Source organism: Theropithecus gelada, chromosome 11 (assembly GCF_003255815.1).
Source record: "Theropithecus gelada isolate Dixy chromosome 11, Tgel_1.0, whole genome shotgun sequence".
NCBI lineage: Eukaryota > Metazoa > Chordata > Mammalia > Primates > Cercopithecidae > Theropithecus > Theropithecus gelada.
Window position 1 is genome coordinate 1,424,388 of NC_037679.1, and position 18,304 is coordinate 1,442,691.

The window sequence follows — 18,304 nt, forward strand, 5'->3', positions numbered from 1 at the left end:
GCATGAGCAAATGTTATTAGGATCCAGTGAATAACATTAGAGTATTTTTAAAAACCTGTGCCAAATGTGAATGTAAAACAAAACTGGGAAATAGAGAATTATTTTATCTATATGCAAGAAAAGGAGCCCTATTTAGCTCCCAAAGACTTCTGATAAAAACTAAAGCAGATGTTGATAATTGCAACCCTATGTACCCCAGATTTCTTTAAAAATTCATTTGGTTATATATTCTGAATAATGTATAAAACTCAAATAGGATACACTGTCAACACTGCATGGCTAGAGTAGTCAGACATATTTTTTAGCAGTCAAAATGAAGCTATATCCTTAATGCTTTGTAATAAAATCAATGATATCCATATCCCTAAACAAGAAGGCTTTTAAAATTAAATTGTCTTATCCTTTATATAAATTAATAAAAATACAGGCTGTAAATAGTATTTAACAATTGTTCTCTCACTCTGAAAAGTTTTTCCACTCACACATTATTTGTACATGAGTTTCAAATGTAGGAATTACTACAATTAAAACAAATTCATGGCCAGGTGCAGTGGCTCACGCCTGTAATCCCAGTACTTTGGGAGGCCAAGGTGGGCAGATCACCTGAGGTCAGGAGTTCAAGACCAGCCTGACCAACATGGTGAAACCTCATCTCTACAAAAAATACTGAACTTAGCTGGGTGTGATGGCCCATGCCTGTAATCCCAACTACTCGGGAGGCTGAGGACGGAGAATCACTTGAACTCGGGAGGCAGAGGTTGCAGTGAGACAAGATCGTGCCACTGCACTCCAGTCTGGGCTATAGAGTGAGACTTTATCTCAAAAAAAAAAAAAAATCATATTTCATTTGAGTTACTGAGAAGACGAATTTAGACAGTAGCATAAAATAAGTTGTCATTTAAATAGACATTTTAAGACAATATTTTTAATGAACACAATGTTGAACTCAGTAAAACATTTTGTTAAAGCAAAATTCTCCTTAACCTTTGCACTAATATGTTATTCTAGAAATGCTGACATTGCTGGACACCTGGCAGATGCTCAAAAAGTGTTAAAAAAATGAACTTCACATAGAATTGGCTCACTGTTTGTTTGTTGAGGCTTTGATCTGAGTAACAAAGTGACAGCATCATGCTATCATGCTACAGGTACATAAAGTTAAATCAAGCCATGTGTGGCTAACACAGAGACCAGCTTCTTCAGAGTGCTCATTCTGTTGTTTCAGAAAGGCAACAATGGTCAGATCCACAAAAAATCATAGGAGAAAGTAGACTGGACAGACCTTCTAACACCTGTGTATGACATGTATCAACAAAGGAGTGGGTGTGCTTGGCATTCTCTCAGGTGTGAAAAATAATTTGACTAATATTAATCTGCCTCTCCCCTTGAGCTAACAATTAACGTAGAGGCAAAAGGAAGCACAAGAGAAAATAAGACCAATTTGGGAAATGTAAAGTGAGCAGGCTAACTGTTATTGTCAAAAAACTGCATTGTGAAATGTCTACCTTTTCCCATCGCTTACACGCTACACATCACTTACCCAAATCAGGCTGTCAAGGTTATAGATCCTGCCTCAGAATTGTTTGGTAAATCTTTATGTGAAATCTTTTTCAATAATAAATTCATCAAAATAAATTAACAAGAGACTTTTCTTTTCTTGGTTTTCTGACATGGTGAATTTCAGAATCGACAATGAATTAAATATTTTAATGAAAATAGGGAAACACAAACTTATTCCTAAACTAGTACATGAGGTACTCATATGCTTTATGAAAATTAGTATGAAAATTAATGCAACACATGTAAGCAAAGCATTTAATTTTTTACAATGATTATTTTGAAAACAGTTCAAATAGTTTTTAAATTAATATGGAAGGTCAATAATACACATATAATTTTATATATGGATATTTATACATAAATAATATATGGATATACATAAATATCCATATATTAAAAAATATGTTATATATACACACACACAATAATGACAAATAAATAAGACCATTGTATAGTTTTTAAATTCATATAAGTATAAAATCTATATACCTGAGCCGACCTCTTTTTCCTCCTCTTCAATGTTGTTTTTGATGCTATCATATTCCTCATCAATAGTCTGGTTACCACGCATCTGAGATAAAATTCTGCGGGCCTTCTGAGTCTGTCCTTTCTGAATAAGCCATCGAGGGCTCTCAGGCAAAAAGAGAAAGCCAAAAAACTGTATAACTGCCGGAATTGCTGCAAGTCCCAACATGTACCTGCAAGAAAAAAAAATCCACATTTACTGTAAAATTTGCTCTTACCATCATGTGCTCACCACATACTTTTGTGTTGTGTTGATAACAATAATATTTAATGCAAAGTTAGCCAGAATTATTTGTGTGTTTGTGTGTCTGTCTGTCACTAGGAAAAAAGGATATTTTTGTGCTGTATTGAAAATTTAAAAATGATAAAAATCTAATTATTTCTCTATCTTTCCCACAAATTACATTGAAAAAGAATGAGCAAAAGTTACAATAATTACGTATACACATTCTAAACCAAACATATTAAGCAAAACATCATAATCACCATTCCTATGTAAGGTTAACATATGTAATTTTGTATTTTACAATATAAAAATGGGGCTATGATAAAACTTTCTGATATCTGCTTAAAAGGCACACTTTTCATTAAAATACGTGCCCAACCGTGTTTCTTTATAGTTATTTCTGACTTGTGAATCATTAGTTATAATTTTGTTTCTACAATTTTCCTATTTCATTTTGCCATCAAGCATCATGTTCATCATCATCAACTGAGGACTGGGCGCCCACAGGAAAAAAAAAGATGGAGTCAGAAACCAATAATCCTAATAAAAACGATGACAAATATAAAAATCTGCTCATATTGTTGTAAGTTATCTGCTATCTCTTTAAATATCTATTCTTAATGGTTGGCAAAATTCTAAATAGCAAATAACAATATCATTTTAACTCCATCCAAGAAATAACAAAAATAGTAATGAGTTTATCAACATCAAAGACCTCTCCAAATTATAATCACCAGACTGATTTCCTAACGTCTCTAAAGCCTCCATCTTTTTGAACCAAAGGGGTTGAATTAGATAAACTTTAAGCTGTCTTTCAAGTGGAAACTCCATGCATCTAGGATACCGGGATGTTTTCTGTTAATCCAACTTCTCTAGGTATGTTCCAGGGTAGATTCCTAACAATAGAGCTCAGCAGGCCAATTCCACTTCGAAACAAACCACACTGATATGCATAAGTCATGGAAGTCACCTGGCTCAATATATTTTTCAAAGCTATTCTACCTTTTAAGCTGTGCTAAACTAAAAGTATAGTAGTCTTAAAGGTTCCAGAGATAAATTTCACAAAATAAGTCTGCTATTTTCCATGCAATTTCATTTTAATTAAAAAACCAGTAGAAGAAAAAATATGATCATTACATGGGTAGTAAGAATACCTTCTACTACAAACTACAAAAACTAAAACTACACATGGAAACAGAAAAATTAACCAGGATTTGGAAAGTAAATAAACTATTTATGAATGAATGACTAAATGAATCAGTTGGCCTGCAGTGTTAAATCTTATTAGAGGTGTTTTATGCTTTAGGCCATGGATTGTGATAATTACACCAATATTTAGTCACTCCTGCCTCTGCTCATCCACAGAGCGCACAGTTTTTTAGCCTTAATTTATGTCTCTGTATCTTGTATAATAATACATTATTTACCTATCCCAATCAATTGCTTAATATTATTTAACTTTGTATTCAGCATAGCATCTAGTCATCTTGCACACAGTAGGCACTGAGTACATATTTTATGAAATAATACATAAGCACCTGTATATCTAAACTTTCTACATTAACTAACCAGAAAATAACTGTGCTTTGGATTTACATGACAATATCTTAGGAGACAACTCTTCTGGGTCATTTAGCTCTGCAAATTTACTTGCACAGTAATTCCTTCCAACCAAACCATTCATTATTATAGACATAACTGGACCTTCTCTTCTAGTCCTCGGATGAGAGCTACAGAGATCAGCTCACAAAAATATGTACTGCTGGCCTCTTCTCCTTAAGATATTAACTTGCATAATATAATCTGTTATTTAAATATGTGTTTTATTGCTGTAAATCAATAAAACTTCCATCTGAGCTGTGTCAAAGAAATGTTTATACTATATTGATAATTATTTAAAAGTGATTTTTTAAGGTAGACCCTAAATATACTGGATTAGGAAATAAATTTTAAAAGTCCTAAGCCTTTATGTTTCATTTATCTACACCTATCTTTCTATTAAGATAGAAAAGTGGCAGATAATGCTTCAAAGAGCACTGAAATGAATGCAGAAACTGAATCATTTTCAGGTCCAAGATGCTCACATAATATTTTGCACTCTACTACTTGCTATTAAATCCCAGGATGCAGTATTTTTACAAGTTTTTCTAAAACAGGAAAAAGAGAAAGGAAGAGAAGAGAAAAGAGAAGACAAAAAGAAAAGGAAAATACAGACATATATCAGCCTATGTTTCTTAAGTGAGCTACAGAAGACAGAATAGGCCTTCCCACCTTTTGAAATCTGTGCAAGAGTCTGGATCTGAAATGTACAATTTTATTGGCCTATACTAACGTGGGGAAAAGGAATTTGTACCCTGCTGCCAATCTTTAAGACTACTAAAGCTTCTTTCCAGAGATGAGTCAAGAAAAAAATGTTTTATACATTTGTATCCTAATACTTCTAAAAGTAAAATGGAAAGCTTATTTTGTTTTAATTAACTTTCATGATGAAAACATTTTGATATGAATAATTTTCATGGCTTTGAAGAAATGCAGTACACAAAATCAGAGCTTATATGACAGAGGACACAGGAACAGATGTAGGTGTCACTTCAGCTCTGGGCATACAAACTACGAGAACCTGGTCAAGTTACTTACCATTTTATTTATTTATTTATTGAGATGGAGTCTCACTCTGTCTCCCAGCCCGGGGTGTAGTGGAGCAGTCTCGACTCACTGCAACCTCTGCCTCCTGGGTTCAAGCAATTCTCCTACCTCAGCTTCCTGAGTAGCTGGGACTGCAGGTGCATGCCACCACGCCTGGCTAATTTTTGTATTTTTAGTAGAAACGGGATTTCAAAATATTGGCCAGGCTGGTCTCGAACTCCTGATCTCGTGATCCACCCACCCAAAGTGCTGGGATTACAGGTATGCGCCACTGCATTCGGCCAAGTTACTTAACGTTTTAACACACAGGTGATAGTGTCTATTTCATAAGACTGCTGGGGGAATTAAGTGAAATCATTGTAACGTGTTTGTTCTGGCTGTATCACCCAACTAAATTTTCAGCAGGTATAACTAACCAATTTCTCTCTTAAGAAAAACATTCCTCTAACGATGTGCAGACTGGAGAACAGGAAAGATAAATAAGAGGCTGTGTTGCTGTGGTACTTATAAAAATTTCAATATGAGACAAAAAGAGAAGGATCTCTATAAACCAAACTAAGGCAGTAGTAGGACTACCAGTCCTCTAAATCCAAGGAAAGCAGGAATTAGATGAATGACAGAGTATTGTGATATACTGGGGCAGGCAGTCCCCTAGAAAAGCAAGTAGTCTCCTATTGATACAAGAGATCTCATTATTCTAAATTAAGTCAGGTACTCTAAACCTGGTTTCACATTAGAATCACCTAGGAGGCTGGTGAAACCCACCAGTTTCCAGGCCCCACCCTCCCCCAGGGATTTTGATTAATTGATCTGGGCTCTAGGCCCAGGGAGTTCTGTTTTATTAAAAGCTCTCCAGGTGGTGCTAACGTGCAGTTGTGGCTGAGAACCAAGGATCTAAATGTTTTTAAAACCCAGGGTAAACATGAACAACAAGCACCCAAGGTCCACACCTTACGGCAAAAGCCATTTATCTTCTGCGGGCAAGTAAGCGCACCAGACGAACACACAGTCGAGCAGACATGCCAAGCTCTCATGAGTTTTAAAAATCTGTAGTATGTTCTTTACCATCATGATCACTCATCTAAGGATTTAAAATTTTCTAAACTTACAGTTACGAAATGAACTATTTTCTGGCACAGCTAGCAGTACCAGCACCTTCCTACCAAAGCAGGCCATTTAAAGGGAGAGGAACGCTTCCAAATGACAATGTTAGGCCAGCTATCAATAAAGAACAATCCCACCAATTTCACCTCAGGTTAAGCCTTCTCAATTCCAGAGACTGAAGCTGTGTGAATCATGGATCGTGCATTCCTGGGGCCAGACCTCCTGCTATGGCTCAGCTGAGCAAGTGTGCTGTCTCTTCCATCAGATGGCTAGGGGCCTCACAACAAACCAAACAGCTCCTTCTCTGAACTGCACATTCGCTCTCATTCCTGTTTTAAAGCAATCCTGCTGCTCTCACCTATGTAACTCAAGACAATAATCCTCTAACATCTGCTTCCTTAAGTCACAGACTTTTGCACTTCGTGATCATTGACCTCCTCTCTGAACTGACAACATGAGTTAGCATGTTATCTACTCTAGCAGTCCAGAGGTGTGATGATTATGTTCCAAATATATGAAAATCTCGTTGAATGCACAATCTCAGCACAGACATGTAATTGTTTAGTAACAACAATACTAATAGCAATAGTAATAGCTAATGTGTAGCACCAGTTACCGTGTGCCAAGCACTGTTCAGAACAGTTAAGAAACATTAACTCCTATGATTTCACAACAACCTTATGAGGCGAGTGCCATTATTATCCCCACTTTATAGACAAAGAAATGAGGCACAAAGAAGATACATGGTTAGTATGCAACAGAACTACAGTTAAAATCCAGGAAGTCTGGCTCATACAATAAATGTTTACTATAAGTCAAGCTATATTAAATGTTCAGTAATTACTTGATAATTAATTTGGTAGAACAAACAAAAAAAAGTGCATTAATTTACCTTAGCTTCATGTTTAAAGAATTCAGAGGTTCCCTTTGGAAGTATTATTCCCTCACCTCTGTTAAATGCAGTAAAACATTGCAGAAATAACAAAGCAAAAGCAAAGCTGGCTGGCTGGGAGCTGTCACTCCTAATTGTGCCCAGCACAGGTGCCCAACACAGTACCACCCACTGGGCTGGGTAACTGCAAGCTGGATTTAAATAACACAGAACTGCTAGTAGGAAATGGAATATCCTGTGATTCTCTCAACACCTATCCTTAGTAAATCAGAACTCCCTAAGAGCATTACTGTTAAAATAGCTGACTAGTTAAAATACCTCATGTGTAAAGGGTAAATTTGTACTGCTTATTTTGAACACTGTGCCAAACTAAGGTTTTATTTAATGTTTCTTTAACATACACTAGAAAACTTTTCATGCAGGAAAAAGTTGGATAACAAGAAGGTGGGTAATTTTAAAAAATCATTAGGAGCAAAAATAATCGTTTGCAAGATTTTAAAGGATTTGATCCTTTGAAAATATTTTCTATGATGAATATGATAGATCGCAAGTTGCTTTCTCTTTATTTTTCAATCTCTGCATCCCAAAGGTTTCCCCAAGCCTCACTCCTCCTGAAGAAACTGTACAGGAGTAAACAATTGTGTCCTGCTTTTGTGTTCTGTTTCTTTCCCTTCTCCCCTATGTTCCTGTTTCTCCTTAAATTCACAAATGACATGAAAAGGTTGCCAATGCCTTACAGTGGAAGATCTATATGATCTGTGGTTTTAATATGAAGTCAAGCTGTAATGGAAAAACTATCCTACTTAAGGGAAGTTTATTACAATACATTATATTTTTTAAAAACATGCAATTGTTTTTATAGCCCTTGAGGAGCTGAATTCTACTAAGAGAAGACACTTTTCACTTTGAGAGGCACAGGAAAGGTTTTCAGACACCATACTCATTTAGCCAATTATCCTCCCAACAGGCCATGAGAGCATTAAGGTACAGGTCAATTATCACTTCCTTACTGGCTTCCCAACTTCATATTGTCAAAACTATGGTTCCAAGCAAAATAACCACCTCATATCTTTTAGTCACAGATAATCTTGATACTTTCTAAAACACTAAGATTGGCTCACTGACAATCTCTGAAATGTCATCCTGAGTACAGTGAGGCTTTTTAGCAAATTCTCTAACAACATCCAATGCTGTCTTAAACTAAAAAAAAAAAAATGAAATGAAAAAATTGTATCTGTAATTCCAATTAAGTTTTATTTCCACTCTGTCTTCTAGCTTGCACTTTTGCTATTGATTAACAAATCGTGTCCAAGTTAGCCCATTCCGAATAGCTCAGAGGAATATTATAAATATTAAGATGATTTATTCTTTAAAATTCTATAGCTTCAAGTTGGCATCCTTTCACAAATAACTATAAAATAAACTCAAAATCTTTTTTTTCCTGCAATAGTTCACCGAAAATAAAAAGGGTTAGCAATTAGAATCAGTAGATTCTTTGAAAACACTACCTAATGAAGATGTATTGTGTTTGCTTGGAAAGCTAAGCCTTGTGATTTCTCTGAGCTGCTACTCAGTTATTTACCCAGGAAACATCTCCTGAATGTATGTTAAATGCCAAGTACTAAAGCTAATCACTGAACACCATGAATAAACTTACCCAGGGATGGCATCCCCCCCACAGCTGGAACTTCCCAATGATAAACAGGACAGTGAAACATTTTCCCCTTAAAAAAGCATAACTTAAACCCCTTCAACCTCATCCAAGAACACTGTGCCCTTAGCCCTACATCCAGAGCTATCCAACTACATTGTTCAATGTTCCGACGAATTTTGAATTTTTCATATACTGAAGGAATAATCACATGAGTGATGTGTTTACTAAAAGATCTCTATCCATGGATTTACAAAAGAAATGGTCATCGTTATTGATCAATAACTAGATATTTACATGATAACATGGTCACCAAACATAAGTTACAATTTATGTAATATGTTTCTACTTAATGCAAAAGTTTTAGATGCAAACAGATAACACTGAATTTAGCCAGTTGCTACAGTTATGTTACAGCAACTTACTTGGTAACATATTTTTAAATTTTAGTTCATGCTTCACAAGTCTATTTTAGCAGAAAAGAAAACATTGCCACATTGAGATCCCAGGCTGGAAAGTTACTTTTCCTCTGCCACCAAGGACCATGTAAAATATGCACCCTGATGACTGATACGCTTGATAATCGGATGGCAGCTACAGAATAAACATAAGACCACAGCTGAAGGTACATAACAAAAATTTCAGTGTGCACAGCTGGAATCTTTCACATTAAATGCAGGTAATATATGATCCGCAAATGATCAACTCCCGTGTTACCTAAAGAAAGATTCTGTGTAAACTGCAAACAAACAAACCATCATTACCAGGTAAGTAAACATAACAAAATATTGACTCTGTCTACATAGCTTAAGGGAAGACACCACCAAGTAAATTAATACCAGCATATAAGTGGCTTGGCCAGGGTTATTTAAAATGTCATGATTATAGTGGAAGAAGCAAAATACATTCTGACAGAATGTGATACTGCCGAAATCAATGAATGTGGCATTTTGCACTAATATTAGGTAGTTTTAAACTGTATGGTAAAATACGTTAAGACCTGCAAAAAATCCACAGTACTACTGCTGAAAATAACGTACACACTTCTTAAATATACACATATCCTTTTTTTCTCTCAAACCCTGAGAATCCATGAAAAGCTTTGAGCTAGAGATTATAGAGAAACAGTAATGATCAACAGACATCCGTTGCTTCAAGTAACCTATACTCCAGTAATCATCAAACAAAATAGGATTCTTTAACTGCCATGATAGGGGTTTAGGCCCAGTGTAGGAGGAGTAAGGAGAGCAGTTATTCCAACAGAAGCTATTAGAAAAACATTCCGGCAGAAACATTTATATTATTCGCTGGCCAAGGCAGAACAGGAATATATCAGAGAAATCCACCATAAGGCTGAAATTAATTTATTTTTTAGGTAAAATTTATGTACAAGAAAATGCAGAGATCCAAGGTGTAACCATTCTGAATTTTAAGAAAATATGCACACCCTTGTAAACATTATCTCAATCAAGAAAGAGAATATTTCCATAATTCAAGGAAGTTCTCTTATACCCCTGTTCCAGTCAATCCCCATTGACTACCACTGATCAAACTTCTGTCCCCATAGCACATTGATGAACTTCATATGGAATCATGGGGAATGTACTGTTTTGTGTCTAGCTTCTTTTAATCAGCACAATATTTTAAAAATTCATTCATATGGTTGTTCCTTCTATGTCACTGATTCATTTATCTACTGTTACCAGACTGTGTTGATTACTTTAGTGTTATAATAAGTCTTGAAATTAGACAGTGAATCCTCCAACTTTGTTCTTCGAGATAGTTTAGCAATTTTAGGTCCTCTGATTTTCCATAAAAATTTTAGAATCAACTTTTCTGGTTGAATGAATGTAAGTGATGATAGTGGATATCTTTGCCTAGCAAACAGTCATAAGGGAAAGCATCATTTTTTCACCGCTGAGAATAAAGTTCGCTGCAGTTTTTTTTGTGTGGATGTCATTTGCTATTCTGGTTTGCTGAAAGGTTTTATCATAAATGAATGTTATTCTCTCAAATATTTTCTCTGCATATACTGAGATGATCATACAGGTTTGCCTCCATTGAATAATTTCAATATGGTAACTTGCATGGATTATTTTTCCATATGCTAAACCAATCAACCTTCCTGGGTCATGATTTATTCTCCTTTTCATACTGCTTGGTGCAGTTTTACTAATTTTTTGTTGTTAAGGATACTTTTTGGTCTGTATTCATGAAATTGGACTCAAATTTACTTTTCTTGTAACAACTCAGGCCCTAGTATTAGAATTATGCTAGCTTCAAAAACCTTAATGGGAAGTGTTTATTCTACCTTAATTTTCTTAAAGTTTTTGTTTAAAATTAAAGCTATTTCTTCCTTAAATATTTTATAGCATTCACCAGGAGCTGGGTGCAGTGGCCCACACCTATAATCTCAGCAATCTGGGAAGCTGCAGTGGGTGGATTGCTTAAGCTCAGGATTTCAAAACCAGCCCAGGCAACAAGGTGAAACCTCAACTCTACAAAAAATACAAAGATTTGCTAGGTGTGGTTGCATGTGTCTGTGGTCCCAGCTACTCAGGAGGTTGAGGTGGGAGGATCCCATGACCCTAGGAGGTTGATGCTGTAGTGAGCTGTGATCGTGCCACTGCACTGCAGCCACCTAAGTGCCACAGTGAGTGAGACCCGGTCTCAAAAAAAGAAAAAAAAAAATTCTATATGGGCCTGGAACTTGCTTTGCAAGTAACTTATTAATCATTATTTAGCTTCTTTAATAACTACAGGGATACTCGAATTTTCCATTTTATGTCCATTTTTGGTAAGTTGTGATTGTCAAGCAAATGACCATCCCATCTAAGTTGGTAAATTTATTGGCACAAAGTTGTTCACAGTATTCCTTCATTATCCTCATAATATCCATAAAATGACATGCCCTCTTTTATTCCTAATATTGATAATTTGTACTTTATCTGTTTTTTCTTAATTAGTTTAATCAATCATAGCCAGTTTATCGATTTTATTAATCTTTTCAAAGAACTAACTGTTACATTGGCTTCTGCTGTTTATTGTTTCATTCTTTGTTTTGTTTGGTTTTAATTAGCTCTTATTTTTCTAGCTTCTTAACATGAAACTTAGATCACTGACTTTAAACCTTTCCTCTTCTCTACTGTAATCACTTTTAAGCTATGTATTTTCTTTTTTTTTTTACGTATTTTTATTATTATTATTATTATTATTATTATTATTATACTTTAAGTTCTAGGGTACATGTGCATAACGTGCAGGTTTGTTACATATGTGTACTTCTGCCATGTTGGTGTGCTGCACCCATCAACTCATCAGCACCCATCAACTCGTCATTTACATCAGGTATAACTCCCAGTGCAATCCCTCCCCCCTCCCCCGTCCCCGTGATAGGCCCCGGTGTGTGATGTTCCCCTTCCCGAGTCCAGGTGATCTCATTGTTCAGTTCCCACCTATGAGTGAGAACATGTGGTGTTTGGTTTTCTGCTCTTGTGACAGTTTGCTGAGAATGATGGTTTCCAGCTGCATCCATGTCCCTACAAAGGACACAAACTCATCCTTTTTTACGGCTGCATAGTCATAGTATTCCATGGTGTATATGTGCCACATTTTCTTAATCCAGTCTGTCTGTCACTGATGGACATTTGGGTTGATTCCAAGTCTTTGCTATTGTGAATACTGCCGCAATAAACATACATGTGCATGTGTCTTTACAGCAGCATGATTTATAATCCTTTCGGTATATACCCAGTAATGGGATGGCTGGGTCATATGGTACTTCTAGTTCTAGATCCTTGAGGAATCGCCATACTGTTTTCCATAATGGTTGAACTAGTTTACAATCCCACCAACAGTGTAAAAGTATTCCTATTTCTCCACATCCTCTCCAGCACCTGTTGTTTCCTGACTTTTTAATGATCGCCAGTATAACCAGTGTGAGATGGTATCTCATTGTGGTTTTGATTTGCCTTTCTCTGATGGCCAGTGATGATGACCATTTCTTCATGTGTCTGTTGGCTGTATGAAAGTCTTCTTTTGAGAAATGTCTGTTCATATCTTTTGCCCACTTTTTGATGGGGTTGTTTGTTTTATTCTTGTAAATTTGTTTGAGTTCTTTGTAGGTTCTGGATATTAGCCCTTTGTCTGATGAGTAGATTGCAAAAATTTTCTCCCATTCTGTAGGTTGCCTGTTCACTCTGATGGTAGTTTCTTTTGCTGTGCAGAAGCTCTTTAGTTTAATAAGATCCCATTTGTCAATTTTGGCTTTCGTTGCCGTTGCTTTTGGTGTTTCAGACATGATGTCCTTGCCCATGTCTATGTCCTGAATGGTATTACCTAGGTTTTCTTCTAGGGTTTTTATGGTTTTAGGTCTAACATTTAAGTCTCTAATCCATCTTGAATTAATTTTCGTATGAGGAGTAAGGAAAGGATCCAGTTTCAGCTTTCTACTTATGGCTAGCCAATTTTCCCAGCACCATTTATTAAATTGGGAATCCTTTCCTCATTTCTTGTTTCTCTCAGCTTTGTCAAAGATCAGATGGCTGTAGATGTGTGGTATTATTTCTGAGGACTCTATTCTGTTCCATTGGACTATATCTCTGTTTTGGTACCAGTACCATGCTGTTTTGGTTACTGTAGCCTTGTAGTATAGTTTGAAGTCAGGTAGTGTGATGCCTCCAGCTTTGTTCTTTTGACTTAGGATTGTCTTGGCAATGCAGGCTCTTTTTTGGTTCCATATGAACTTTAAAGCAGTTTTTTCCAATTCTATGAAGAAACTCATTGGTAGCTTGATGGGGATGGCATTGAATCTATAAATTACCTGGGGCAGTATGGCCATTTTCACGATATTGATTCTTCCTATCCATGAGCATGGTATGTTCTTCCATTTGTTTGTGTCCTCTTTTATTTCACTGAGCAGAGGTTTGTAGTTCTCCTTGAAGAGGTCCTTTACATCCCTTGCAAGTTGGATTCCGAGGTATTTCATTCTCATTGAAGCATATTTCATTCTCTCTTTCATTCTCTTTTGTGAATGGAAGTTCATTCATGATTTGACTCTCTGTTTGTCTGTTACTGGTGTATAAGAATGCTTGTATTTTTGCACATTAATTTTGTATCCTGAGACTTTGCTGAAGTTGCTTATCAGCTGAAGGAGATTTTGGGCTGAGACAATGGGGTTTTCTAAATATACAATCATGTCATCTGCAAACAGGGACAATTTGACTTCTTCTTTTCCTAAATGAATACCCTTGATTTCTTTCTCTTGCCTGATTGCCCTAGCCAGAACTTCCAACACTATGTTGAATAGGATTGGTGAGAGAGGACATCCCTGCTTTGTGCCAGTTTTCAAAGGGAATTTTTCCAGTTTTTGCCCATTCAGTATGATATTGGCTGTGCGTTTGTCATAAATAGCTCTTATGATTTTGAGATACGTTCCATCAATACCAAATTTATTGAGCATTTTTAGAATGAAGGGCTGTTGAAATTTTGTCAAAGGCCTTTTCTGCATCTATTGAGATAATCATGTGGTTTTTGTCTTTGGTTCTGTTTATATGCTGGATTACATTTATTGATTTGCGTATGTTGAACCAGCCTTGCATCCCAGGGATGAAGCCCACTTGATCATGGTGGATAAGTTTTTTGATGTGCTGCTGAATCTGGTTTGCCAGTATTTTATTGAGGATTTTTGCATCGATGTTCATCAGCGATATTGGTCTAAAATTCTCTTTTTTTGTTGTGTCTCTGCCAGGCTTTGGTATCAGGATGATGTTGGCCTCATAAAATGAGTTACAGAGGATTCTCTCTTTTTCTATTGATTGGAATAGTTTCAGAAGGAATGGTACCAGCTCCTCCTTGTACCTCTGCTAGAATTCACCCGTGAATCCATCTGGTCCTGGACTTTTTTTGGTTGGTAGGCTATTAATTATTGCCTCAATTTCAGAGCCTGTTATTGGTCTATTCAGGAATTCAGCTTCTTCCTGGTTTAGTCTTGGGAGAGGGTAAGTGTCCAGGAAATTATCCATTTCTTCTAGATTTTCTAGTTTATTTGCGTAGAGGTGTTTATAGTATTCTCTGATGGGAGTTTGTATTTCTGTGGGGTCGGTGGTGATATTCCCTTTATCATTTTTTAATGCATCTATTTGATTCTTCTCTCTTTTCTTATTAGTCTTGCTAGCGGTCTATCAATTTTGTTGATCTTTTCAAAAAAACAACTCCTGGATTCTCTGATTTTTTGGAGGGTTTTTTGTGTCTCTATCTCCTTCAGTTCTGCTCTGATCTTAGTTATTTCTTGCCTTCTGCTAGCTTTTGAATGTCTTTGCTCTTGCTTCTCTAGTTCTTTTAATTGAGATGTTACACTGTCAATTTTAGATCTTTCCAGCTTTCTCTTGTGGGCATTTAGTGCTATAAATTTCCCTCTACACACTGCTTTAAATGTGTCTCAAGATTCCAGTATGTTGTATCTTTGTTCTCATTGGTTTCAAAGAACATCTTTATTTCTGCCTTCATTTCGTTATGTACCTAGTAGTCATTCAGGAGCAAGTTCTTCAGTTTCCATGTAGGTGAGTGGTTTTGATTGAGTTTCTTAGTCCTGAGTTCTAGTTTGATTGCACTGTGGTCTGAGAGACAGTTTGTTATAATTTCTGTTCTTTTACATTTGCTGAGGAGTGCTTTATTTCCAATTATGTGGTCAATTTTGGAATAAGTGTGATGTGGTGCTGAGAAGAATGTATATTCTGTTGATTTGGGGTGGAGAGTTCTGTAGATGTCTATTAGGTCTGCTTGCTGCAGAGATGAGTTCAATTCCTGGATATCCTTGTTAACTTTCTCTCTCGTTGATCTGTCTAATGTTGACAGTGGGGTGTTGAAGTCTCCCATTATTATTGTATGAGAGTCTGTCTCTTTGTAAGTCTCTAAGGACTTGCTTTATGAATCTGGGTGCTCCTGTATTGGGTGCATATATATTTAGGATAGTTAGCTCTTCCTGTTGAATTGATCTCTTTACCATTATGTAATGGCCTTCTTTGTCTCTTTTGATCTTTGATGGTTTAAAATCTGTTTTATCAGAGACTAGGATTGCAACCCCTGCTTTTTTTTGTTCTCCATTTCCTTGGTAGATCTTCCTCCATCCCTTTATTTTGAACATATGTATGTCTCTGCGTGTGAGATGGGTCTCCTAAACACAGCAAACTGATGGGTCTTGACTCTTTATCCAGTTTGCCAGTCTGTGTCTTTTAACTGGAGCATTTAGTCCATTTACATTTAAGGTTAATATTGTTATGTGTGAACTTGATCCTGCCATTATGACACTACCTGGTTATTTTGCTCATTAGTTGATGCAGTTTCTTCCTAGCCTCGATGGTCTTTACATTTTGGCATGTTTTTGCAATGGCTGGTACCGGTTGTTCCTTTCCATGTTGAGTGCTTCCTTCAGGGTCTCTTGTAAGGCAGGCCTGGTGGTGACAAAATCTCTAAGCATTTGCTTATCTGGAAAGGATTTTATTTCTCCTTCACTTATGAAACTTAGTTTGGCTGGATATGAAATTCTGGGTTGAAAATTCTTTTCTTTAAGAATGTTGAATATTGGCCCCCACTCTCTTCTGGCTTGTAGAGTTTCTTCCGAGAGATCTGCTGTTAGTCTGATGGGCTTCCCTTTGTGGGTAACCCGACCTTTCTCTCTGGCTGCCCTTAAGATTTCTTCCTTCATTTCAACTTTCGTGAATCTGGCAATTATGTGTCTTGGAGTTGCTCTTCTCGAGGAGTATCTTCGTGGCGTTCTCTGTATTTCCTGAATTTGAATGTTGGCCTGCCCTACTAGGTTGGGGAAGTTCTCTTGGATGATATCCTGTAGACTGTTTTCCAACTTGGTTCCATTTTCCCCCTCACTTTCAGGCACCCCAATCAGACGTAGATTTGGTCTTTTTACATAATCCCATACTTCTTGCAGGCTTTGTTCATTTCTTTTTCTTCTTTTTTCTTTAGATTTCTCTTCTCGCTTCATTTCATTCATTTGATCCTCAATCGCTGATACTCTTTCTTCCAGTTGATCGAGTCGGTTACTGAAGTTTGTGCATTTGTCACGTATTTCTTGTGTCACGGTTTTCATCTCTGTCAGTTCGTTTATGGCCTTCTCTGCATTAATTATTCTAGTTATCAATTCTTCCACTCGTTTTTCAAGATTTTTAGTTTCTTTGCGCAGGGTAAGTAATTCCTCCTTTAGCTCTGAGAAGTTTGATGGACTGGAGCCTTCTTCTCTCATCTCGTCAAAGTCATTCTCCGTCCAGCTTTGATCCGTTGCTGGCCATGAGATGCGTTCCTTTGCAGGGGGAGATGTGCTCTTATTTTTTTAATTTCCAGCTCTTCTGCCCTGCTTTTTCCCCATCTTTGTGGTTTTATCTGCCTCTGGTCTTTGGTGATGGTGACGTCCTGATGGGGTTTTGGTGTGGGTGTCCTTCCTGTTTGTTAGTTTTCCTTTTAACAGTCAGGACCCTCAGCTGTAGGTCTGTTGGAGATTGCTTGAGGTCCACTCCAGACCCTGTTTGCCTGGGTGTCAGCAGCAGAGGCTGCAGAAGATAGAATATTGCTGAACAGCGAGTGTACCTGTCTGATTCTTGCTTTGGAAGCTTCCTCTCAGGGGTGTACTCCACCGTGTGAGGTGTGGGGTGTCAGTCTGCCCTTAGTGGGGGATGTCTCCCAGTTAGGCTACTCAGGGGTCAGGGAACCACTTGAGTAGGCAGTCTGTCCCTTCTCAGATCTCAACCTCCATGTTGGGAGATCCACTGCTCTCTTCAAAGCTGTCAGACAGAGTCGTTTGCGTCTGCAGAGGTTTCAGCTGCTGCTGTTGTTGTTGTTGTTGTTTAGCTGTGCCCTGTCCCCAGAGGTGGAGTCTACAGAGACAGGCTGGCCTCCTTGAGCTGCTGTGAGCTCTACCCAGTTCGAGCTTCCCAGCGGCTTTGTTTATCTACTTAAGCCTCAGCAATGGCGGGCGCCCCTCCCCCAGCCTTGCTGCTGCCTTGCCGCGAGATCACAGACCGCTGTGCTAGCAATGAGGGAGGCTCCGTGGGCGTGGGACCCTCCCGGCCAGGTGTGGGATATAATCTCCTCGTGTGCCCGTTTGCTATGATCATTGGTAAAGCACAGTATTGGGGTGGAAGCTACCCGATTTTCCAGGTGTTGTGTGTCTCAGTTCCACTGGCTAGGAAAAGGGATTCCCTTCCCCCTTGAGCTTCCCAGGTGAGGCGATGCCTCGCCCTGCTTCAGCTCTCGCTGGTCGGGCTGTAGCAGCTGACCAGCACTGATTGTCCCACACTCCCTAGTGAGATGAACCCAGTACCTCAGTTGAAAATGCAGAAATCACCTGTCTTCTGTGTCGCTCACAATGGGAGTTGGAGACTGGAGCCGTTCCTATTCGGCCATCTTGCTCTGCCCCCCTAAGCTACATATTTTCATCTAAGCACTGCTGTAGCTGCATTTCACAAATTTTAATATATTGTATTTTCTTTCCATTCAAAGCTACTTTCCAATTTTCCTTCTGATTTCCCCTTAGACCCATGAATTATTTAGAACATGCTACTTTAATTTACAAATATTTGCAGCTTTTTCTGGCTATCTTATTGTTATTGTTTCTAATTTAATTCTGCTATGGTCAGGGGACATATACTTCATTAATTTATTTAATAAATTATTAACATGTATTTTATAC

At 37.4% G+C, this 18,304-nt stretch overlaps 1 protein-coding gene across 1 annotated transcript in view; it reads right to left on the reverse strand.

The window, feature by feature from the left end:
* Positions 1-18,304, reverse strand: part of SLC2A13 (solute carrier family 2 member 13) — a 389,333-nt gene that overhangs the window by 299,746 nt on the left and 71,283 nt on the right. The window contains exon 3 of the mRNA XM_025403622.1: positions 2,050-2,258. Within this exon, the coding sequence (XP_025259407.1) occupies positions 2,050-2,258 (209 nt within the window). The remainder of the gene's footprint in view (positions 1-2,049; positions 2,259-18,304) is intronic.